This window comes from Arvicanthis niloticus, chromosome 13, assembly GCF_011762505.2.
Source record: "Arvicanthis niloticus isolate mArvNil1 chromosome 13, mArvNil1.pat.X, whole genome shotgun sequence".
Classification (NCBI taxonomy): domain Eukaryota; kingdom Metazoa; phylum Chordata; class Mammalia; order Rodentia; family Muridae; genus Arvicanthis; species Arvicanthis niloticus.
This window is the reverse complement of record NC_047670.1, coordinates 58,087,676-58,112,327: the sequence shown is the minus strand read 5'-3', so window position 1 is coordinate 58,112,327 and position 24,652 is coordinate 58,087,676. Positions and strand designations below refer to the sequence as shown.

The following is a 24,652-nucleotide window of genomic DNA, read 5'->3' as shown; positions in this document are numbered from 1 at the left end:
GGACCTTCGGAGTGAAGGAGAACGGCGCGTGCGCCCGCTCGTGGGCTGTGGGCGGAGCCTGGGCGCGGCGGGGGCGGGGTCTGTCGTCACGCGCAGCCCCGCCCCTCGGTCTCCGGGAGGCGGCAACCGCTTCTCCTTGTCTCTTCCCTGTTGTCGGGGACTGCTTCACCTCGGTTCTCGGTGACTATGGGGGACCCCAGCAAGCAGGACATCTTGGCTATCTTCAAGCGCCTGCGCTCGGTGCCCACGAACAAGGTAACGGTCGCAGTCGGGCTCGGGACTCCGCGGCCCTCTGGACCCCGGTGTGGCCGCGGCCGTGGGAGGAGCCGCCCGGCCTGTGACACGTCGCACTGTGGGCCTGGCAGCCGCCGCTCCCCAACCTTCGTCAGCAAGGGGCGGAAGAGGGGGCGCACACCAGGGGCTTAGCGACAGAGTACTGTGTCTGGGAGCACCTAGCCAGAGGCTCTGGTACGCAGGGACATGGGCATCTGGAGGATGTCTAGGACCAAAAGGCAGAGAGCCTGGGGTCACAGAGAGGACTGGGGCATAGACATGTGACATGTCAACCATCCGAGGGCAGAGCTCCTGGGGTCACAGGGAGGGCTGGGACATGGATAGTTGGGGTGTCCGCCACCAGAGGCCAGAGCACCTGGGGATAGACAGAAGACTGGGGCATGGACATCTGGGACAGGAGACCAGTGCATCTCGAGGCAGGGAAAGGACTGGGGTATGGTCCTCTAGGAGTATCCAGGATCAGAGCCAGACTACCTGGGGGCTCAGAGAGAAGGCTAGTTCATAGCATCTAGGGGTGCCTAGGTCTAGAGATCAGAGAACCTTGACCCAAAAGCACAGACATGGTGGGGTGGAGGGAACAGACAGTGGAAGTGTGCCCGTTGATTGTATAGTTGGGCTCTGAGAAAGCTGGAGAGGCATAGTTCACTCCTTCTAGCCTCTGTGAGCTAAGGATGAATATTACAGCCAACTAGACCCAGAGGTGTGAGTGTCTAGGGGTCAGAACTCTAGTACTAGGTTCTGGGAAAGAAGGACTTCTCCCCACCATGGACCTTGTCTTGAGTGTTCTTCAGGGCTGGGGACCTGTTGGATCTTTGTCACCATTGTCTTTTGGTGGACTGTTTCCCAATCCAGTAAAGCTAAGGTTCTCTGCCCTGGTTGCCAGCTTTCTGTGTTCCCAAGGAGGCTCCCTAAAGTTCACTTTTATCCCTCTGGAGGTTGAGATCTGCCCCTACAATTTTCCTTTCCCTTATGGGGCCCCCCCCCCCCCCCCCCCCAGCCACTGGGCCTCATAACTTTTAGCATGTGGCTGGCAGTGTTGTTATGATACACAGGGTTAAGGTGACCACTTCCTTACGATGACGAAGTTGGGTGGAACCCGAGGAGTACAAAGGGCTGTCGTGTCACTGTAGACTCTCCCCACCCTTCTCCAAGTTCCATATGGTGTCCACCTTCACCTCTGAGGAACCATCTGTTAACAGGCACAACCATGATTACAGAGTCCTGAATGGCTGGCATAGAAAGTTGTAGCACATCACAAAATTCAGGCATTTTATGTCTTGATGGTGGAAGGGAGCCCTAGGTTTTTATAGCCTTATGATGAAGGAGATGGTTAAGTGGCAGTGATAATGTTAGGTTGGTATAAGAAAGAAGATCTGGCTTCCAGGCACAGTTCAGTGTCTGTTGCTTTACTATTTTCTTGATTTTTTTTTTTCAAATTTAGATTGATCTGTGTGTAGCAAGGACTTGCTTGTTACCACACAAGAAGCGATCTACAGCTGGCAGGGTGGGAAAAATACATATGCTACTACTTTCTCTGTGAACCACACCAATATGTATCCCTTTTGAATGTATCAAGAAGCCACTGCCAAATAACAAAACAAAAAGCAAGAAGCAACAGCAAAAAGGGAAGACGCTCCTTTTAAATAAGAAGTCAGTGTCATCAATACCAGGAGACACCTTTAAGGAACCCATGTGGGCTTGCTTGCATATTAAAATGTAGTTGAGTGTGGTAGCACATGGTGTAATCCCAGCACTTGGGATGTGAAAGCAAGAAGAACAGGAGTTCTGGGGCAGCCTTAGACTACATTAGACTGTCTCTCAAAAAATTGAAATTATTGTCCAGCTGGCCGTGACGGTACATATCTATATAATCCCAGCACTTGGAAGAAACTGAGGCAGTAGAATTTCCAATAGTTGAATACCAGCTTGGGATATGTAGTGGTTTTTTGATTAGTATGTGTTACAAAGTGAGACCTGCCTCAAAATATAAACACATACACACACATACACACATACACACACACACGCACACACATGCACGCACAGGAAAGCCTGGTTGGACTCTTATCTACATGAATGTAGCATATATATATATATATATACATACACACACACACACACACATATATATATATATATATATATATATATATATATATACATATATATTTTATTCTGAAGAGCACACCTATGGAAACTTTATGTTGTGTAATATGATTCCTTTTTTTTTAATTATTTATTTTAAATATATGAGTATACTATAGCTGTCTTCAGATACACCAGAAGAGGGCTTTGGATCCCATTATAGATGGTTGTGAACCACCATGTGAGTGCTGGGAATTGAACTCAGGACTTCTGGAAGAGCAGTCAGTTCTCTTAACCACTAAGCCATCTCTCCTATGATATGATTTCTAAAGCAAGATTCCAAAGTAGCTTCTGGTCATGTCTCATGGCATTGGCTTTCCTTTATGGTCCTGGCTCAAAGCCATTGCTGATTGGATGGCTTTGACCTGAAAAAACTTGTTTTTGTTTTTTTGAGATGGGGTTCCTCTAAGTATCCCTAGATGTCCTGGAACCCACTCTGTAGACCAGGCTAACCTCAAACTCACAGAGATTTGCCTGCCTTGTCTCTGCCTCCGCAGTGCTGGGATGAAAGGCCTGCCCTACCATGCCCTGCTGGTGAGAACTCATTTTAATGACTAGAAGGACTGAGCAACAATAACCACCACCATTCTAGTGTAGTGCTGGGGTTTGAACCCACGGCCTTGTTTACCATTGAGCTATACCTTCAGGTTTTTGGGGTTTTGTTTGTTTGTTTGTTTGTTTTGTTTTTCGTTTTGCCAGCTTTGAACTCACTATGTAACCCTAAGCTGACCTCAAATTTTGCAATCCCTGCCACAGCTTTCTGAATGAAAAAAATGACAAGATGAGGATAGCTTCAAGCCATCCAGTCATCATGCCTGGCTTAACAGCACTTTTAAAATGCTTAAGTTGAGGCAGGAGGATTGCCAAATTCAAAGCTAGACCATATAACAAGGTTTTTTCACAAATGGAAATTTAAAAAAAAATCAGTACGCTATGTAAAGCCTCATCTGGGGTTGTAAGGACATGCTCTCTGAGTAAACTGTTTGCTTTAATAGGGCTGGACCCGTGATACCGTGCTTCACACTTACTTCCAGCACCTGGAGGGAAAGGCAGGAGGATTGGGGCTTAAAGTTACCCACAGCTACAGAACCAGTGCACTCCAGGCTGAGTTACAGGAGACCCTGTCTAAACAGGGGGAGAGGTTGTTAAAACAGAAACAAAACAACAAAAAAAAGGAACTTAAAATACATTGTCAGAAAAGGCAAAGCAAAAGGAGGGCTGGAGAGATGGCTCAGCGGTTAACCAAGCTGACTGCTCTTCCAGAGGTCCTGAGTTCAAATCCCAGCAACCATGTAGTGGTTCACAACCATCTGTAATGGATCTGATGCCCTTTCTGGTTGGTGTGTCTGAAGACAGCTACGGTGTACTCATATACATAAAATAAGTAATTCTTTTTAAAAAAAGAAAAGGCAAAAGGAAAGCAGCTGGATTTACTTTTATTTGAAATTCACTGTCTGTTCCCTTGGATCTGATGACAGTCTGCTTGAATGGAAGGCTTGCTTTCTGTACTGGGCTGCTCCTCGAGTTGTTCAGCACCCATTGGTTCCAGTGCTGTGTGAGGCACTGAGGACTCTCACACTGGAGGTATCCACCTGGCACATGCCTTCAGGGAGCCTGCAGTAGGGGCTGGAGAGGTGGAGCAGCGGTGAAGAGCATGTGCTGCCTTTGCAAAGGACTAGAGTGAGCTCACCACTGCTTGTAATCCCAATTCTAGGGGGCATGCCTCTGGACTCAGAGGGCAGCCGCCACACACACACACACACACACACACACACACACACACACAATTAGAAACAAAATAAAAGTTTTAAAAATATTTATTTTCATATGAGTACACTGTAGCTATCTTCAGACACACCAGAAGAGTGCAGTGCATCAGATCCCATTACAGATGGTTGTGAGTCACCATGTGGTTGCTGGGAATTGAACTCAAGACCTCTGGAAGAGCAGTCAGTGCTCTTAACTGTTGAGCCATCTCTCTAACCCAAAATAAATTTTAAAAAAAGTAGATGGGGGAGACTAGAAAGATGGCTCAGTGGTTAAGAGAACTTATGTCTCCAACAAAGGACCTGGGCTTGGTTTCCTGGCACCCACATGGTTACTGACAACCATCCATAACTCCAGCTCCTGAGGATCCAATGCCCTCTTCTGGTGTCTATGAACACCAGACACATATGTGGTGTACAGATACACATATAGGCAAAACACTTAAATTCATTTTCAGAAGTAGATTAAGGACTTTATGCTGATGTGCTAACATGGGAGAAACATCCACTTCCTACGTTTCTTGTTTTCGTTTTGTTCTGAAATAAGGTTTCAGGTATCCCAGGCTGGCCGCTTGTGCTCTGTGTAGCTAAAGACAACCTTGAACTCCTGATCCTCCTGCCTCCACTTCCCAGGCATGCCCTACCATTCCATCTCCCGTTCCTGCTTCTCAACTGTGATGCTTGATTAATTCCTTATTCTCTCCAAAATACGGCAAAAGCCAGCGGTTAATTTGTCAGATGCAGAAAACGGAGAGCTTACGCCCTCATTTGAAAAGCATCAAGAATGTCAACACAGAACTGCAGAATGTTCAACCTGCCACAAGCCCGCCAAGGCGGCGGAAATCTCCCAGGTGTCGCAGTCAGTGAGGCTGCTGAGATGATAAACCCTTTCCTTCAGGTTTTGTGAATTATTAGCTGCTCCCTGTCAGCTAAAAGCTGTTTCTCTTTCCCCTTCTGCAAACCGAATTCTCCTTAGGAGACCATAGTTTCTGTTTGGGATCACCTGTCACAATAGAGCAGACCCCGTTCTGTGTCCCCTTCCCTGTAGTGACCACTCAGACTTGATGCTCAGCCTGCCTGCCCTAGACTGTGCACAGCAAACCTCTGCTGCGTCCCGGCTTTGACCCTGCATAAGACACTGTGTTTTAGATGCTAACCTAAAGTCCTAAGATCACATAATGAGTTGTCTCTCCCACTGGACCAGTGGGTGCCGAGGGGCAGATTTGTGCCAAGGACAGCACAGAATACGAAGTGCACAGTAAAGTCAGGTGAGCAGCAGTGTCCCCTCTGAGAAGCTTCTTACTTCCAGAGTTGGTGCCCAAGCACTGTCTGTGTCTGTGTCTGTGTCTGTGTCTGTGTCTGTGTCTGTGTCTGTGTCTGTGTCTGTGTCTCCCCACGAAGTGAACACTCCATAGGCCCTCACGTGGTCTGGCAGACACTGGGTCTCAGTATGCACCGCTCGAGTCTATGATGGCATCCACGCCTTTGTACCTTGGCTCCTGTCACAGTGTCTGACACGTAGCCGGCAGTCAGAGAACACCACAGTGAGTCACTGGCCAGCTGTTCTCTCTGTCCAGTGTCACTCCACACCAGCTCTCGCAGGTCAGCCTGAACCTGCCTGGTGATGGCTTTTAGCAGCTTGTAGTTTTTCCTTTCCCAAGACCAGAAGCAGCTCTTTCCTGAGGGTACCTTTTGCTTTATAAACTGTATCTAGAGTGAGAAGGGTTCTGAAAAAAATGACAAATCTCCTGTTTTGTAATTTTGTAATTGCTATTCTGACTTGAGTTAACTATAAATATTGAAATTAAAGTCTGTGGAAGGCACTATGTATGTATGTATGTATGTACTTTGTGGTGTGTATGTATTTTGTGGTGGACAGGGTTCCATGAGTACCATGGTGTGTGTGCATTCCATGGCCTGCTTGTGTGGTAAGAGGACAACTTAAGGGATTCATTTCTTCTATTATGTAAGATCTAAGAATTGAACTCAGGTCATCAAAGCTTGGCTGCAAGCACCTTTACCCACTGAGCCCTCTGCGTGGCCTAGCAAGTGTTTTCTCTCATCGTAGTTGAAGGGTCTGCTGGCAGGTTGTGAGCTGGCAATAATTGGTGCGCCTTTATTAACTTGGCTTACAAAGGTTTACTGAGCGCTTAGGAAGAACTGCGGGGTCAAGGTCCGTGGGAGCTGAATCCTCAGAGCTGTTCAGCCAGCACTAAGCACCTGTGCTAACAGAGAAAGCAGGTTACAGGAAAGGCCCAGCCCTGCAGGGGTTCTCAGTACTACAGAGCAGAGGACACTGCCGTGGCTACTTGGGTATCTAATAGTTCTCAAAGTGTTGTGTTTCAGAGAGGAGCACTGGAGAAACCCTCCAAACTTAGCATCTTCACCCACGTGGGTGACTTTAGGAGTGGGAATCGACTTAGCTAGCTAGGCATATCCTGTCTGTGACACAGCAACAGTCATTTGAGCAGTGTGGTGTGGGCAGGCCTCCACTCTCCACAGGCGGTTCCATAGGGCCTCAGCACTTGAGCCTTTGCCCAGGGCTGGCCTCATCTCCTTCAGAAACCATAGCTGGTTTCTCCCAAGAGGTAGTGACCCAGGGCAAGGAGGCTGTGGTGCCTTAGCCTAATCTCAAAAGTGGTAGATGATTCCTCCCGCCTCCTCATAAGGCACCCTGGTAAAGTGAAGCAGGGATTGTGTGAGGACGTGACTCTTAGGAGGTGGGGGTGACTGGGTATCTGACAGAGAGAGAAGACTCACACCCAGGAGCCTGCTGTGTAGGATACAGCCGCTGCCCGGGTGATGGTGTGGGACAGTGTCCCAGCAGATCTGTATTCCTCACAGGCATAAGTTTATGTGCTAAGGGTCCCTACTGAGTGTTCCAAGACAGCAGTGTTTGAAGTGGATCTATATTCTTCTTACTCTAATTACTGTAGTTTTAGATCATTATTATAATAAAAAATTTGAGAGTTTTGGAAAGCTAGGTGACATGCTTCCTCTTTCTGTGTATGTATGTCTGTGTGGATGCATGGGCACATGCATGCTGGTATATAAGCACATGTGTACACGTGTGTGGAGGCCAGAAGACAAGTCTCAGCTGTCGTTCCCCGATGCCATTCACCTTATTTATCTGAGGTAGGTTCTCTCACTGGCTTGGAACTTGGTAAATGATCTGCCTGCCTCTGCCTACCTTGCAGTATGCAACCACTGCCAGCTGTCTGCTCCCCCTCCCCCAGGGGCCCTAGGGAGTCCTAGGGATGGACCACAGGTTTTCATGTCTGCAAGGCCAGCACTCTGTGGACTGAGAGTTTCCTCCAGCTTCTGGGTGACACATTGGCTTAAAAGTGTGACAGCTGAGCGCCTCGGCCTCCACATCAGCCTTGTACTCTAGCCCCCTGAGTGAGTCACCTGCTAATGCCAGTTAGTCCCCTGCCAAGTCTAATGAATGTTTGTTCGTTCAGGTGTGTTTTGACTGCGGTGCCAAAAATCCCAGCTGGGCGAGCATAAGCTATGGGGTGTTTCTCTGCATCGACTGCTCGGGATCACACCGGTCGCTTGGGGTTCACTTGAGTTTTATTCGGTAAGTGAACACTCCCCGCCGTCTGTTACATGGATGTCTTCAGTACCTGTCTCCTCAGGAGTAATTTAAAGGAGAAAGGGTTAGTTTGGCTCACAGTTTGAAGGCGTGGTCCACCACAGCAGGAGGAGTGAAATGACTGCCCCCATAGCATCCAAGTCAGGGACAAATCTGGATGCTGGGGTTCAGTTCATTTCCCCAGACTGGGGATGGTGCAGCCCATGTTCAGGGTGGGCCTTCCTCAATTAAGCCTGCCCGGAAACTCCCTGACAGGCACATTCAGTGTTTGCTTTCCAGTGTGATGCTGAAGCCAGTCAAGTAGGCAATGAAAATGAACCACCAATAGGGTTGGAGAAAGGCTGCTCCAGAGGTCCTGTGTTCAGTCCCCAGCACTCACAACCATCTACAACTATATCCCATGGCATCTGATGCCCTCTTCTGCTGTGCAGATAGATGTTCATGCAGATGACATTCATTCTCATAAAATATATGAATAATTAAAAAGAAAGAAAAGCAAGTTAACCGTGAACATCGGTGTTCTCCCTTTTCTATTGCTGTTGACTTGATATCAGCAAAATGACAGATAACCGTAATCTGGGGGTCAGGGGTAACTCTTGCACCATCTAGTGACATGGGAAAATAGGCCATTTTCTTCTTGGGCCTCTGTGAAGATCTTGTGGGAGAAATAAAGCTCTGGTGTTAAAGACAAAGTCAGATGGGAGGTCTCAAAGGAACAGTTCCTTTCCCTCCAGTGCCTTCTAAGAAATTAAAGTACACACTGGAGAGAGAAGGGACTTCCAGTACACACACACAAGGTTGAGAGTTCACATGAAGGATGGAGGCCACCTCATCCAGGTGTGGCACCCAGCATCCTCCTCCAGCTCCCATCCCCACTCACTGACACTAGCAGGGCAAAGCCTGAGCAGATGTGTTTGTCCAGCTCTTTGCTGGTGATGTCACATGTTTATATAGGAAGACCTTTCTTCCCTCTTTACCAAGAGCTTGGGCTCTATTGGCCACTCCAGTGAGGAAATGTCCTTCCTCTTCCCACACTGTGGACTCCAGAGAAAGGACGGAGGGAAAGAGCCTCTGAAGTGAGGTGAAGAGAAATAATAAATGGGCAGAGGGCTGGAGTCAGACCAGAGGCCCAGCAAGGTGTGCAGCAGCTGCCTGGGCCTTGTGAGGGCGCCTTCTGCAGGTCATCCCAGGGACTCAGGCCTCTGTCAGTGCCACTTCCTCCAGCAGCTGGCCTGTGTCCCTGGTCCTCCTCTGGGAAAGAACTGTGGGATGCTTTCTTGTTGTTGTTTTAACTTAAGGAATATTGTCACAGTGTGACTACCATAAAGTAGCATTTGTCCCTGTATGAAAAAAACAAAGGCAATGACACTTTTTATATGACAACATGGAAACTATACAGTGATGGCTATAACATCTTCTGTCTTCAATTTTTAAAAATGTGTGTGTGTGTATGTGTGTCTGTGTGTGTGTGTGTGTGTGTGTGTGTGTGTGTCTGTGAGTGGATAGGTATGTACGTGTGTCGGTGGGTGGGTATGTGCATGTCTGTTTGTCTGTGGGTATGTTGGTATATGCATGTCTGTATGTCTGTCTGTGGATGGGTAGGAATGTTTGTGTGTGTGTTTGTGTGTGTGTGTGTGCGCGCGCGCGCGCGCGTGTGCATGTGTGTTTACCTTTGGAGGCCAGCAGACACCTTTCAATCTCCTAGAGCTGAAGTTGCAGGAAGTTGTGTGTCATGTGAATTCTGGGAACTGAACTCAGTTCCTCTGCAAGAGCAGTAAGCACCCCTGGCCACAGAGCCATCTCTCCAGCCCTACCTGAGGGCATCGTGTAGCCAGCTAACTGCATAGGTAGTTACTAAGAAAAGGAAGTTGCTTTGAGTATTCTTCCTTGTTTCAAAATATCAGTCATCTTCTGTCTAAGATTCTGATTCCAGAATGTTTAGAATGGAATGTGCCATTGTATACTTGTTGTGTCTTTGAGTATAATAATAATAATAATAATAATAATAATAATATGTTTTTTAAGACAGTGTATCTCTGTATAGATCTGGCTGTGCTGGAACTCACTCTGTAGACCAGGCTGTCCTCAAACCCACAGAGATCTACCTGCCTCTGCCTCCTGAGTGCCTGGGATTAAAGGCGTGCACCACCACTGCCCTGTTTATGATTTGCCTAACTTAATATCTTCATGTTATAGTTTTCAATATGTTCCTGTGATAAAACACATATCCAAAAGCAACTTAATCAGAGTTAATTTTGACTCAGGGTTCTGAAGGGAGAATCCATAATAGTTTTCTTAAAAAAAAAACACAGCAGAAAATGAGGTCAGCTGAACAGCCAGGAAGCAGAGAAAGAGGTCAGGAAGAGGGGCAAGGCTCTAAGAATTTAAAGCCTCCCTCACTGACATCCAGCAAGGCTCCACCTCCTAAGGTGCCATAACCTTCCAGACAGATCCACCAGCTGGGACCAAGGGCTTGAGCCCAGGAGCCTGCAGTCACGGCCTCCCGCCTTCACGGTGCATGTGGAGAGAGTTGGCTGCTGGCTGCTTTGCACTGGCTCATTTCGCTTCAAACTCTTACTGTCCATTGTTCATAATCTGTACCCCTTCCTTTGCTGAGGCCGAATAACACCCAGTGTAAATGCTGGTTGGCATGTCTGTCCAACCATGGGTAGACAGTTGAAGTGTTCCCTTGGGGACAGCACTCGGAAGTGCTGTCAGTGGTTCCGGTGGTGATTCTATTTCTCCTCTTGTGAGGAAGCCCCTCCTTGTCCAGAATGACTCTGCCACCATGCATTCTCTTCAGTAGGAGTCACTTCTGCTCACCTTCACCGGCAAGTAGCATCTTCCTCTCCTCCTCTTCCTGGTCCTCACCCTCTTGTTCCTGCTCTTTTTTTCTTTCTGTGGTGCTGGAGACTAAACCAGTGGCCTCATGCATGCTGCCTGGACATTCTGCTACTGAGCCAGACCCTTAGTCAAGACTCTCTCCCTTCTTTCCTTCCTTCCTCCCTCTTCCCTCCCTCCCTCCCTCCCTCCCTCCCTCCCTCCCTCCTTCCCTCCTTTTTTCTCTCTCTGTTTTTTTAGTACGAGCCATTGAGTATGAGGTGGTTTTTCCTGATGTTTCTGACATGAGTTTCCCAGTGATTGGCACACAGCATCTTCCGGTGCACTATGGACCATCTGTGTTTCTGCTTTGAAGATTTTCTGTTCCTGTTCTTGCCTGGTCTGGATTGGGTTGCTCGTTGTGTTGAACTTTCAGAGTTCTTTATGTTTGCCATCTAGTGATCCCTTATAATAGATACAATTTGGAATTATTTCCTCCCATCTGATGGATATATTGATACTCTTCCTCCCTTCTTCCTTGCTTCCTTCCTTCTTTCTTCCTTTCTTTCTTTCTTCCTTTTTCTTTTTCTTTTTTTTTCTGAGACAGGGTTTTCTTGTGTAGTCCTTGCTGTCCTGGAACTTGCTCTGTAAACCAAGCTGGTTTCAAACTCAGAGATCCACCTGCCTCTGCCACCTGAACTCTGGGATTAAAGGCGCCACCACTGCCTGGCCCCAAACTCCATCTTTCGATATACCTGCTTTAACTTTCCTGAAGTCCAGGTAGTGTATGCCATTTGGCTCCTTCTCAAGGTACATGCACCAAACCCACTGCCATAGGTTTTCATCTTGTTCTTTCCAAGAGTTTTCTGGTTTCAAATATCACAGTTATGTCTTTGACCCTTTTGAGTTTTGTTTTTGTTACTTAGATAGGGCCTCACTATATAGCCCTGGCTGTCCTGGAACTTGCTATGTAGACTACGCTGGCCTTAAACTCACAGAGATTCATTTACCCCTGCCTCTCAAATTCTGGGAATAAAGGTATATGCCACCACGCCCAGTTTGAGTTAATTTTTGTTTGTGGTTATAGCTAAGTGAATAACTTCATGTGTGTATGGTGGGGGGGGTGCATATGCCCTTGGGACACAGCTGAGGACCTTGTACGCATACACTGCCACATTAATGCATGTTGGGTAACTGTTTCACCAGTGAACTAGGTCCCCAGCTTTTCTGTACTTTTATTTCGAGACAAGTTCTCATATATTGCCTGGGCTGGCCTTAAACTCACTCTGTGGTCCATGCTGCCCTGAGCTTGTAATCTTCCCTCCTCTGCCTCCCAAGGTTACAGATGTGAGCAACCAGTACCACCACCCTGCCCCCAGCTTCCAGATTTACTTTTGAGAAGGTTTTTCCAAGATTGGTCATGAGCTGTTCATACACGGTGCCACACCCTGTCCAGAATATAGAAAGGCCGGGTGTGAGGCCACCCACAGCTGCCCCTCCCTCTGCCTTGTGCTGTTCTGTCCTGTTTCCAGGTCCCCTCCTTATCAGCTGGCCTGTGCTCTTGCTCACCTCTGAGGCATATGCTAAACTCTATGAGACACAGAGTTCCAGGTAGGAAGAGGGCCATCCTGGAACCTGGACAGCGAGATCTCTGGGCCTGTGCAGGTTCAGACTTGTGCCTTTTAAAGTCAGATAAAGGTATGAGTCATACACGTATAGAAGATTCAAAAAACAACTAAGCACTGATCCAAAGGCAGCTGCCTAGGCTGTGGATAGGAGAAACTCCAGGGAGCTCAGTGCTGAGTTCAAGGCCAGCCTTGTCTACATAGTGAAGTCCAGGATAGCCAGGACTACAGAAAGAGACAAAATCAAACAAGCAGTCAAACAAGCCATCCCAAGCCTAGCACTGTGGACATGTAAGGAACCCTAGCCCTGGGGAGCCCACGGGGATCACTTAGAGCCACAAGAATAACCTAAACAACTTCAAAAGACCCAGCTCAGAAGGAAAACACAAATACCCACTGTGAAAAAGTTTCAGTGGCCCCAAGTATGCAACTGAGACATGGCAGCTCCTGCACTGGCCCCTCCCTTCCTTCTTCCTCTATCCCTGCCAGCCTGCCAGCCACACACATGCACACAGACGAGTGAGCACAGGGGCACACAGACAGCCGTAGCCCTCACACATGGTCACTGTGAACTGTGTGCCATGGATGATATATTTAACCAAGGGGAGTTTTTGTTTTTAGGTTGAATTTCATGATAGTGATCTTACAAAGGGCAAAGTAATTTCTTTTCCTTTTTTTTTTTTTTTTGAAGATTTATTTACTTTATTTTTTTTTAAGATTTATTTATTTTATTTACATGAGTACGCTGTAGCTGTCTTCAGACACACCAGAAGAGGGCATCGGATCCCATTACAGGTGGTTATGAGCCACCATGTGGTTGCTGGGAATTGTACTCAGGACTTTTGGAAGAGCAGTCAGTGCTCTTAACCACTGAGCCATCTCTCCAGCCCAACAAAGTAATTTCTAAACTGTCTTTGGTCGGCAGCCAATGAAGCAAGTTAGGAGTGTGCGTGCAGACAAACCAGACACAATGCGTGGGCCCAGCACTCAGCAGCTGCTGGGACTGCCCTGGCCCTGCCCGGCATCTGGGCAGAGCTGTTCACAGGGCTGTCAGACTCAGCCAGGTGACTGCTCAAGAGATTTGAAAGAAGAGCCTTAGCGTGATACCGGCAGCGTCTCCATCTCTGAACACCATTGTAAACAAGGACACATTTTTCTCAGCGCTCGGCCTTTACAGGACTCTGCAGGGCAGCGGCTCTTCCTATGACAGCAAGTGCTGCCAAGGCTTCTGCCTGCTGGGGCGGGTGTGCTCAGGCCTCCACCACCTGCATCCTTTGTTTTGGGAGTCTAGGGCTCCACGGGAATCCCTGTCAGCTCAGTTTAAAAGCCCTGCTTAAAAGGACCTGAGAGAAGGCTCTCAATTAAGAACACTTGCTCTTCTTGCAGAAGACCCAGGTTCAGCTCCCAGCACTCTCATCAGATGACGAAGCACCTGTGACCCCATCCTCAGGGAACCCATAGGCATATATGTGACATATGCGACATACACGTACATAATAAAAATAAATTTTAAAGGAAAAGAGAAGAGGATGGAGAGATGGCTTAGTGATTAAAAGCACTAGCTATTCTTTCAGAGAACCCAGGTTTGGTTCCCAGCACGCGTGTGGAGTCTCACAACTGTGTGTAGCTCTAGGGAATCAGACCCCCTCTTCTGGCCTCTGAAGGACCAAGCATACACACGGGGGCACACAGCCACAGCGCTTACCCTAGGCTTCCATCCTACCCCTTGGAGGCTTTGAAGCAAGGTGACATGGAACTCTGGCAAGGCTCTGCTTCTGCCTGTGTACATTACATCGATTATAGGTGCACAGTACCATGCCTGACTATACAGAATTCCCTAAATCCCACAGCACAAGGAAATGGGTTTTTGTTTTGTTTTTTAAGATTTATTTATTTATTATGTATACAGTGTTCTGCCTGTATATGTGCCTGCATGCCAGAAGAGGGCTTCGGATCTCATTACAGATGGTTATAAGCCACCATGTGGTTGCTGGGAATTGAACACAGAACCTCTGAAAGAACACCCAGTTCTCTTAACCTCTGAGCCATCTCCCCAGCCCTGAGGGAACCTAGCAGTTTGATGCCAGAGAAGGACAGTTTCCCATCTTGTAATCCTTGTGTTCCTCCCAGGTCCACAGAGCTGGATTCAAATTGGTCGTGGTTTCAGCTTCGATGCATGCAAGTTGGAGGGAACTCAAATGCTGTAAGTCCCCCAGACTTGCCCTTTCCTCTTCTCTACTGAAGTTCAGTTGCCATGTTTGGGAGGCTTTGGGGTGTGGGATGAGCTGTAGGCTCAGTGGGCAGAAGCACCAGGGGCGTGTTTGTTCAGAAGCAATTGAGGGCCTGTTGGGTTGGGTTCTGAAGATCTGGTAACCATCAGGCTCCTCTCATGGCCAAGTTCCAGCACAGCTGAAGAAGCAGATGAAAGAGGAAAGAACAGTGGCGTGAGTGCCATAAGGAAACCGGAAGCAGACAAGACTGTAGAAGAGCGGACATGCTTAAAAACAAACAGAGATTCTTACCCTTGAAGGGGTAGCCTCTGTGCATATACCGGAAATGTGTGTATTTACACCAATTAGTGAGACTTAGGTCTCAAGTGGTACACCAGAAACCTTTCCAGTGGAGCTAGTGTGTATGTGTCTGGGGGGCAGGGGCATGACAGGGTTCATTTTCTTCAGTGGTATAGCCACAGGATAATTGTTCAAGCTCCAGTAAATAGCCCTGACCCATTGCTTATGCAAACACCCCTAGCTAAACTCAGTGGGTCACGCAAAAAGGCAAGGCCAACAGAAGACATGAAAGAAGAAGGGGATTCGTTGGGACAGGCAATGACGGGGGCTGGGTATGAGAGGGTAAAAACAAGCCAAGCGTTAGACACAGGGATGGAGTTGTCTGTAGCGGCATATTTTCCCGCAGGTTGGGAGGAGCTAAGGTGGGAGAAGTAAGGAGAGGAAGAGGAGGAGTAAGGAGAGGAAGAAGAGGAAGGAAGAGGAGGAGTGAGAGAGAGATATAAGAGCCATTGATGGCCACACATGTACCGAGAGCAGCCCTGGGTAACAGCTTATATCTAGGTTAGTTAATTGGTTAACAGCAGGGCAGTGGTGGCGCACGCCTTTAATCCCAGCACTCGGGAGGCAGAGGCAGGCGGATTTCTGAGTTCGAGGCCAGCCTGGTCTACAGAGTGAGTTCCAGAACAGCCAGGGCTACACAGAGAAATCCTGTCTTGAAAAACCAAAATAATAATAATAATAATAATAATAATAATAATAATAATAATAATAATTGTGTGGGCTTCCAATTGTGTGGGCTTCTTGTTATTTGAGCATTACCAAATCTATAAAGCTATTGGTTAATCTTTAAACATTAGAGTCTCATCTCTACTGGGTACTGTGTGGATGGCAGGATGGTCTGGGCTCAGCTCAGCTTGTGGAGACAGTGTGGAAGATTGGCAGAACCATCTTCCACGCTGGCATCTCGTGGGTGGCATGGCTGGTGTCTTTGGCTGCCTAAGCCGAGCAGCAGTGAGACTACGCCAGAGAATACACCTCCACTTGTGGCCACAGGCCTTGTCTAGTTGGGAAGATGGTGGCAGATTAAGAACAAGCCAGATTGGGTGCTGCCGTTTTAAAATGTTACCACAACAGTTGTCAAAGAAGAGAACAGTCTAGCCAGAAAAATCTTTTGAGACACTGACACCCCATTTGTTTCCAAATGATACCAACTGGTGACAGGAGTTCTTTCCAAGGTGCAGTTGAGTCAGGTGCAAGAAAGCATATGTGGTCCCATGTGGTGGCCATGTCTGATACAGGCACCCCTGTTGCCCAGCAAGCAGGGGCAGGAGGATCTCTGTGAGTTTGAGGCTAGCCTGGTCTACATAGGGAGTTCCAGGCCAGCCAAGACTATATAGTTAGATGCTGTCTAAAAAAAGAAAGAAAAAGAAATTATATTAGTATATATCTCAAAAATTATGTCTAGGCTTAAATATTTAAAATCAAAATCCTAAGTCTAAAATACTGACTTTCAAAATATCAAATTGCCTTAGATCAGAATTTCTCAACTGTTTTTATTATCTCCAAGCAAAAAGAAGGTAGTAGATTATTTCAAAGTTATGTTGGGTTCTGTATTTCCTAATGAGAAAAATTAAGTACTAAGAAACATGATCCTGTAGCCAGGTGGTGGACTTGGGAGGCAGAGGCAGATGGATCTCTGAGTTTAACGCTAGCCTGGTCTATAGAGTGAACCCCAAGACAGTCAGGACTATACAGAGAAACTCTGTCTCTTAAAAAAAAAAAGTAAGAAGGAAAGAAAGAAAGAGAAAGAAGAAGGAAGAAAGAAAAGAAAAAAGAAAGAAGAGCCCTAATTCTGAGGTGAGGCACTCTGTGGAGGGTGTGGCCATCGGAGTAATGAAGAGGTGTCATGTTCATTCTCTAGGACACCATGTTTGTCCCGCTTGGTTTTCCTTTGAGACTGTGTAGCCCTGCCTGGCCTGAACCCACAGACATACATAGTGAGACCCTGCCCCTCACCAGGTCGACAGAGGTGGTCTGCTGGGGACTCGAAGGGCAATGGACGCATTCTTGGATCTAGTCTCATGTCTGGTTTTATCACAATATTAGCATTAGGACCTGAGGTGGTTCAGCTTGCTGGCGAGCCAGATGACCTGACCTCTTATACCTGGAACCCATTTTCTGGAGGAGACAATAGAGTCCCCCTGTTGTGCGCGCCTCCCGTGTCCCCTTTTCACCCGTGGAAGAGAAACATGAGAGGCAGAATTCAGGTATCATCACAGCGAGACTTTAATCTGTATCAGCAGATGTGAAAGACCTCGGAAGGGCCGAAGACAGGAAGAGGCACAGCTTAAATACACCCTAGAGTGACATATTCACTTCTGATTGGCTGTTCGCTCATTACCCATAATACGCCCCGGGATGGGCAGTGACTTTTGGCGTGCTTTTGCCTTTTTGCACCTGCGCAGTTAATTGTTTACTACTGGGAGGACAAGATGCCCGTGCCATCTTGGAATGGCGAATTTATCACCGCTAACCACGGCTTCCTACATGTCACATGACCTCCACATGCACTCCCCTCACCAATCCATCCATCCATTGATCAATCAATAACTGTTAAATATAAAATGTCATTATATTTGAAGGGATCCTCCTTTTAAATTTTATATTATATTTATCTCTTAGTGTGTGCGTGTGCTCACATGCTGTGCACAGGCCCTGGCCAAAGGACAGTTTGCAGGAGCTGACGCTCTCTTCCCTGAGAGTTTAGGGATTGAACTCAGGCTCTCGGGCTTTGAAGCAGACACCTTTATCTACTGAACCATCTCCTGGTCCAAGGGATTCCCTCTTGCAAGGAAAGTTGATTTTAGAACTTTGGTGATGTCTTCTTCATTTTCCCTTGACTTTTTAAGCCCCTCATTCAGTAGCACATTGACCATGAGGTCAGAGGTCTTGTGGTATCTTTGTTAATTTGCCTGATTTCCTCTGTAGTCTTCCTTCTTCCACCAACATGGGTGTGCCACCAAGGATACCAACGCCAAGTACAACAGCCGTGCGGCTCAGCTCTACAGGGAGAAAATCAAGACTCTGGCCACCCAGGCCGCCCGCAGGCACGGCACCGATGTGAGTCCCTGTAGATGAAGGTCATTTGGTAAAGTGTTTTGTCATCTCTCTGAGGGAGCCTGCAAGGAGCCCAGGGTATGGTGAACCCTCATGACGAGAAGAACTCTACTTTGTCAATCCACTGTGACCGAACCAGCAGGCTATCCTTCAGTGACAGGGTCCAAAGTGGGAGGGTGAGAGGATGAGGACAGAGGAAGCTGGGGGTTAGGTGATGCTGCACACGCTGTGTCTTAGGCCAAACAGGTTTAGTAAGTACAGCATCTTACATACAAAACAGGGCAAATGTGACAGCTCAGCAGGAGGCTGCCATACTGTGGAGCCAGGTCAGCAGGAATGTTTCACAGAGGGAACATAGTGTCTCAAGTGTGTCACCCACTGAGCTCACAGCAACCTTGGGACTGATGGCCACAGCCTTTTAGGGAGCAAGAGTTGAGTTTCCAGGAGCTAAAGTCATTGGTCCTCTAAGACTCTGGCCCCAGGCTGTCACTGAGTGATCCAGATTTTAGAAAAGGAACATTCCTTGTCTAGATCAACCTAGGCCTCAGCAGGCTCGGACCCTGTGGGTCACTGCTGGGGACTTTAGGTTCCTTCCAGTCTCGGTCACACAGGCCATGTCTCCATTAACTAACCAGTGCATAATGCATTTGCAGTTAAAGATGCCTTGTTTTAATGAGATGAGCTGGCTGGCGCACAGTGAGGCAGCACTCAGGAGGCAGGAGCAGAAGGAATCCTCAAACCTAGCTTGGGCTATGAGACCCCATCTCAGGAGACAAAAATAAGCAGACAGGATGGCTCACAGCTAGGATCCTGGTTACTCAGAAAAAAGGGGCAGGGAGAACACTTCAATTGTGAGGCCTGTCTGATCTACATGGTGAGTTCTAGGCCAGTCAGGGTCTTGAAAATGAAAATAATTCAATCAATAAATCGAAGGATAACCTCATTCAGTGGGCTTAAGCTCGGTGATAGAATGCTTGTTGCCTAGTATGAGAAAGACACAGGGCTTCAACATCAAGCTTCAGAAGAATTAATTCATTAACTGCCAACCTTATTTGATATGTATTGGACATGCTTGCCCAGTGACTACACACAATCAGGATTGAGCAGGAAGGTGCATCACAGCCCTTGGTAGCCTAGGAGGCCTAGACAGATGCTCAGCCCTCTCCCCGGGCCATGGAAACCATCAGCAGAATAAAAAGCATGACAGTGAGTACAGCACCCCCTGAGCGGGACAGGAGAGCTGCTCGGGTATAAGCACAGGACAGCCCCTGACTCAGCCTCACCCAGTAACACGCTCTTCTCATAGCTCGTTTTTGCTGTGTGTCTGGAGATGGATTAAAAACCTCAGGAGTGCTGTGTTGATTGAGGTCACAAGTGACTTCAGTGTGGAAGAAAAATCAGGTGTGAAATCCAGGCTGGGCCAGGTCATGATGGCTTAGAATCTGCACTTACATCTTAACCTTCTAGGGGTGTAGAACTTTCTGGAATGATCCCTTCTTCCAACAGTGTGCTCAGGGCCTTGCACAGACACACCCTGGTGTTATGGCTGAGGGACTAGAGAGGGGCTCTAGAGGGGACTGGTGAGAGGAGGCAAACTCCCTGCTAAGCTCAGCTTTGTTTTCCTTCCAGCTGTGGCTGGACAGCTGTGCAGCTCCACCTGTGTCCCCTCCTCCAAAGGAGGAAGATTTTTTTGCCTCTCACGCCTCTCTGGGGGTAAGTTTGCTGCTTTGTTCTCAAGGTTTATTTTAAATTATGCGTACGTGTGTAAGGGGTGTGCATGTAGGTGTAATACCCATGGAGTCCAGAAGAGGGCGTGAGGTCCCCAGGAGCTGGAGTTGGAGGCAGTTGTAAGCCGCCCTGCCTGGGTACTTAGGTCCTCTAGAAGAGCATTGCAAGCTCTCAGCCACTGAGCAGTCTCTCCAGCCTTGCTTCAGATAATCTTACAATGCACTTATTCTAAGTTATTAACAGGTATGCATTTGAGATGTTTCAGTAAGATTACAGGCTAGGCTCAGGTTTGAGAGTCTAACATGAACCGATGTCTATCTTGAGTCGTCACTGTAGTGTGTGTCTGCACATGTGCAGGTGGAAGGCTCTAGATAGAAGTACATCAGTGCATACACACACACACACACACACACACACACACGTATGTCACCCAGTACCACCACCCCTGCAGAAAGCAGAGACAGTGGCAACCTAGCTCAGCAAGCACTTTCAGCATCTGACCTTGGTTTCTAAACACTTACTTATGTGTATATGAGTCTCTGTGTGCATGTGTACAGTGTGTGCATGCTTGGTGCCTGCAGAAGCAAGCGGAGGACATCCCAGCCCCTGGAACTGGAGTCCCAAGTAGTAGTGAGCTGCCTGGTATGGGTGCTGGGAACCGAACCTAAGTCCTCTGTAGGGGCAGCCAGTGCTGTTAACTAGTGAGCCAGACCCCAGATTCTGGTTTCTAACTCCCATTTCCAGCAAGAGAGCCAGGACTACCTATTGAGAACAGCCACTGCGGTTTCTGGGCCACGTGTGCAGACCATCTAGAACTAGAAACTAGAAACTAGTTCTAGCTAGAACTAGAAAGTGAGGTGCAGCGGGAGAACGGGCAAGCTGTGTCCACAGGACTCAGGCAGCTTGCAGGGCCTCCCAGTGATCAGAGCTGGGCAGAACCACAGGGCTGTGTTGTCACCCAAGAGTTCAGGTGACCTCTCTGAGTACAGCGTGGATGGGGACAGGGCAGGTCTTTCTCATGGATCTTAAAGTGTGTGGGGGAGTCCTTAGTGAGTGGAACTCAGCTGGCAGGTTCTACAGGGGGACACTTCCCAAGACCAGAAAAAAAGGTAACTGGCCCACATTCCCTTACAAGGGTCAGGGGACTGTCTCCAGTGTTGTCACATTGACACTGGCAAGGAAAGAACCAGGTTGCTACAAGGCACTGGACAGGACCCTTTAAAAGTTTCAAGGCTGTAAAAAATGGTCACAAGCTTCAGTGGCAGGCAAGCTCCCTGCCCCAGAGTCCCGAAACCCTGAAGGGAGGAAGGTTGGAGCCCTGCAGAGCCTTGCATGCCGAAGGGTGCTGCATCTGTGACAATTTTTCACTGACAGGTGTGCAAGGCATTTTAATGCCAGAGGAGCCTGGGTACATAGAAATGTTCTATATGAACTGGGTCAGTTTTTCATAAATCTGAAATTATTCCACCTGTGCATGGTAGTGCACATCTTTAAGCCCAGCACTAAGGAAGCAAAAGCAAGCAGATCTCTGTAGGTTTGAGGCCAGCCTAGTCTATAAAGTGAGTTTGAGGCTGGCTGGCCAGGGCTACATAGCAAGATCCTATCTCAAAACAACAATTCCAAGATTTACCCCTAGAAGGGAGGAGCCTGAGAATACAGCTCAGTTGCACAAATGCTGGCTAGAGCAAGCACAGGGACCTGGGTTCTATCCCCAGCACTGCATAAACTAGGGCTTGGTCATCTGTAATCCAATCTGTAATCACCCAGGAGGTAAAAGGAGAAAACTCTGAAGTTCAGGGTCTTCTACCACAGTACTGAGTTCTAGGCCAGTCTGGGATTCATGAGACTCTGTCTCAAAAGGAAAATAAAAAGGTTGTGTGTGTGTGTGTGTGTGTGTTAACACTGAGGCAGGGCTGAGGACAGAAGGGGCCCTGCACTGCTAATCTCCTCCCACCCCCATGCTGGTTTGCCTTAGTGAGGAGGCCTTGCTTTCCTGCTAGCTAATGGCTTCTCTCACCTGCTGCAGGTCAGTGGTACCATCCAGGCATCTGCACACCCAGAGCCAGCCTTTCTAACACCGTGGGGCTTGGAAACTACTCCAGAAAAACATGCAGGTGGGTCCATAGCGTCACCCTAGAACAATGTCTTTTGGTGTAGTGGCTAAGATGAAACTGCCAACATTACCATAGAAACCTGTTGTGTTAGCCCATGGGCTCAGAAAACCTTCTAAGGCCCCACTAAGGTGGTAAGTTGAGAAACGGACAACTGGATTATTAGTGTCTGCTTTGATTCAGTACTAAGTGTGGACTTTTATAATTGGAAAACAAGATTTCAGGATTCTTTTTCAAATTTAGTCTAATTTTCTTTTTTAAAGCATTGTCTCCTTGTGTAGCCCTAACTGGCCTGGAACTCTGTAGACCAGGCTGGCCTTGAATTTGCAGAGATCCATTTGCCTGTGCCTTGGTAGTGCTGAGATCAAAAGGCATGCACCCCCATGCCTGGTAAGATTTCAGTCTTAAAACTGGTAAATATTTCACAGTTAATAAGGCATGCGTACTTGGTGGCTATACTATAGAACCTTATTTATTTATTGGTTTTCAAGGCTGAGACAGTCTCACATAGCAAAGGCTGTCAGCAAATTCACTAGGTTGTTGAAGATATGAACTCCTGCTCTTCCCGGCTCTACCTCCTGAGTGCTTACATTGCAGGTGTACACTGCCACACCCGGCTGTGTATTTATTGTAAATATGTTATCAATCACATAACTATTAGAAATGACCTAAGTGGTATGTACAGCTTCCCCTTCTGTTTTAAAACTGGGTATCTTTCATAGGCCGAAATGTTATAGTAAATTAACAATATGGGAAACAGAAAGGATACATGCTGGCTTACAGAGGCTCAGTGCCAGCCCTTGGGTTGAGGACACAATTAGTGTCTGAAATGGATTGAAGTCGGTGTTGTCTGTCATGGGAAGGGTGGTGGGAGAGAGCATCTCCAGAAGCCACAGCGCAGATTTCTGTTTCCTGGGAGAGAAGTGGACAGCCCATGGCCGATTTTTCATCTGTGGCTTACAACCTGTGGGATTTCTTTTTCACATCCTGTGATTGAGCCACCTTGGAGGAAGACAGGAGTCCACCTGGCATCTTCCCCCATTCCCACCATGCTTTCTCTCCTGGGGGTGCAACTCCAGGTGCTGCCAATGGCCACACCCAGCACAGCTGCTTTCTGTACTTTGTCTCTCTCCGGCCTAGCACAGAACGCCCTGTTCTGGAGGTTGCTGTACCCTGTGGCTTACATGTGACATGTATCCCAGTGGAGGGGAGTATGCAGTCCATGTGCCCTTGGTAACACAGTGCCTCACTGTAAACTGAGGACAGGGTAAAGGCAGGAAGATCAGAGTTCAGTGCCATCCTTGGCTATATAGGGAGTTCAGGATGGCCCAAGCTATACAAGACCCTGTCCAAAATAATTACAAAATAGAACAGTGAATGGCATTGGTTGAAAAAACTACTAATTTTCATGCTATAAAACCAGTGTTTTAAAAATGCATTTGCATTTAGTAGATCTCTCCCCCCTCCCCCCTCTGATGGACCTCTGTAGCTCAGGTTGCCTCACACATGCTCTATTGTTGAGGACAAGTGTGGACTTCTGGTTGTCCTGCCTCCACCTCCTGGGGCTGAGGCTGCAGGAGGACACCAACACAGCACTTCTAAGTCAAATTGCTTATGACGAGGTTCATGGGGGGAAGTGACAGAGCCAGGGGTCTGCTGGATAGGGAAATGACTGTCATGCTTTGCAGCGTCTTAGCATACTTACAGCTGTTAGCACTGATTGTCTAATCGCAGAACACTTTCAAATATGTTTCCCAGAGAGAGGTGGCAGTGTTTGATATGACACATGACCACTGCACACTGTACATGTGTGTTGAAGTATTAGAATTTGTCTCATAAGCACATGTGATTATTATATGTCAACCTAAAAGAAAAATATATTTTAAAAAAATGAAGGCCCACATAGTGGCCCACACCTTTAATCCAGCATTCAGGAGGCAGAGGCAGAGGCAGGCATAGCAATGAGTTAGGGGCCAGCCTGGTCTACAGAGTGAGTTCTAGGACAGCCAAAGCTACACAGAGAAACCCTGTCTCAAAAAACAAACAAATAATAAGGTCCACATGGTGGCTCACGCCTGTAATCCCAGCCTCTGAGTTCGGGCATCCTGGTTTCCCTAGTAAAACCCTGTCTTATGATGAGGAGTGGGGTTTATCTCAGTGATAGTACCAATGAGGCATGTGCACCAGACAGCTGTGATGATGAACTAGACCACGGAGCTGCAGAGCACCGGGATTGACCTGGTGAGGTGAGAAGCGACATGAAGTCTCTCGCACTCAATCAAAGGGGATTTGCCAAGAGCGGTTTCTGCATTAACATCGGCAATTTCACACTTTCAGATGGGCCAGGACAAGGGCCAAGTGTGGAAGGTCTGAACACCCCTGGGAAGGCTGCACCAGGTAATATGCTCAGGGCCCTGGGTCCATCTTTGATTCTGCATCTGTCTCAGTGCTTAGAGGGATCCAACATTCTGATGGAGTTTTATCAGGCAAAGCTGCTTTTCCATGTAGCCAGTGTGGCTGTGTTCCTTAACAGGCTGTTTCACAAGCATGCCCACGCCAAGCCAAGCTCAGAGACTCACATACCCTTCATCGGGAACTCCACACTTTCTTCTTGTTATGAACTTCAAAGATAGTATCTTATTTTTTTAAGGAATAATAATAAGATATTGATGTATATTACATTTTTATGTATTAGAAAGTAGCCATATTGATGGAAAAATAACTAAACTTTCTGGTCATTTTCATCACCTGTCAGACTCCTCAGAGTTGGGAAACAGATGCAAAAGGAGTCTAAAGCAGAGCAATGGAAATAGTTTCCTGTGGGCATCCTCCACACCTGACTTCACACCTGGGCATCCTCCACACCTGGGCATTCTCCACACCTGACTTCACACCTGGGCATCCTCCACACCTGACTTCACACCTGGGCATCCTCCACACC

The 24,652-nt window shown here is 47.6% G+C and overlaps 1 protein-coding gene across 4 annotated transcripts in view; it reads left to right on the top strand.

Moving 5' to 3' along the window:
* Positions 1–24,652, top strand: part of Arfgap3 (ARF GTPase activating protein 3) — a 49,668-nt gene continuing 25,016 nt past the window's right edge. For 2 of the 4 annotated variants that reach the window (XM_034517198.2, XM_034517195.2), the window contains exons 1-7: positions 90–255; positions 7,667–7,785; positions 14,376–14,448; positions 17,744–17,875; positions 19,502–19,585; positions 21,627–21,714; positions 24,049–24,108. In XM_034517198.2, the coding sequence (XP_034373089.1) occupies positions 187–255; positions 7,667–7,785; positions 14,376–14,448; positions 17,744–17,875; positions 19,502–19,585; positions 21,627–21,714; positions 24,049–24,108 (625 nt within the window). In that variant the 5' untranslated portion in view covers positions 90–186. Of the gene's footprint in view, positions 256–7,666; positions 7,786–14,375; positions 14,449–17,743; positions 17,876–19,501; positions 19,586–21,626; positions 21,715–24,048; positions 24,109–24,652 lie in introns of all 4 variants that reach the window. The other 2 variants (XM_034517196.2, XM_034517199.2) reach the window with 2 other exon arrangements.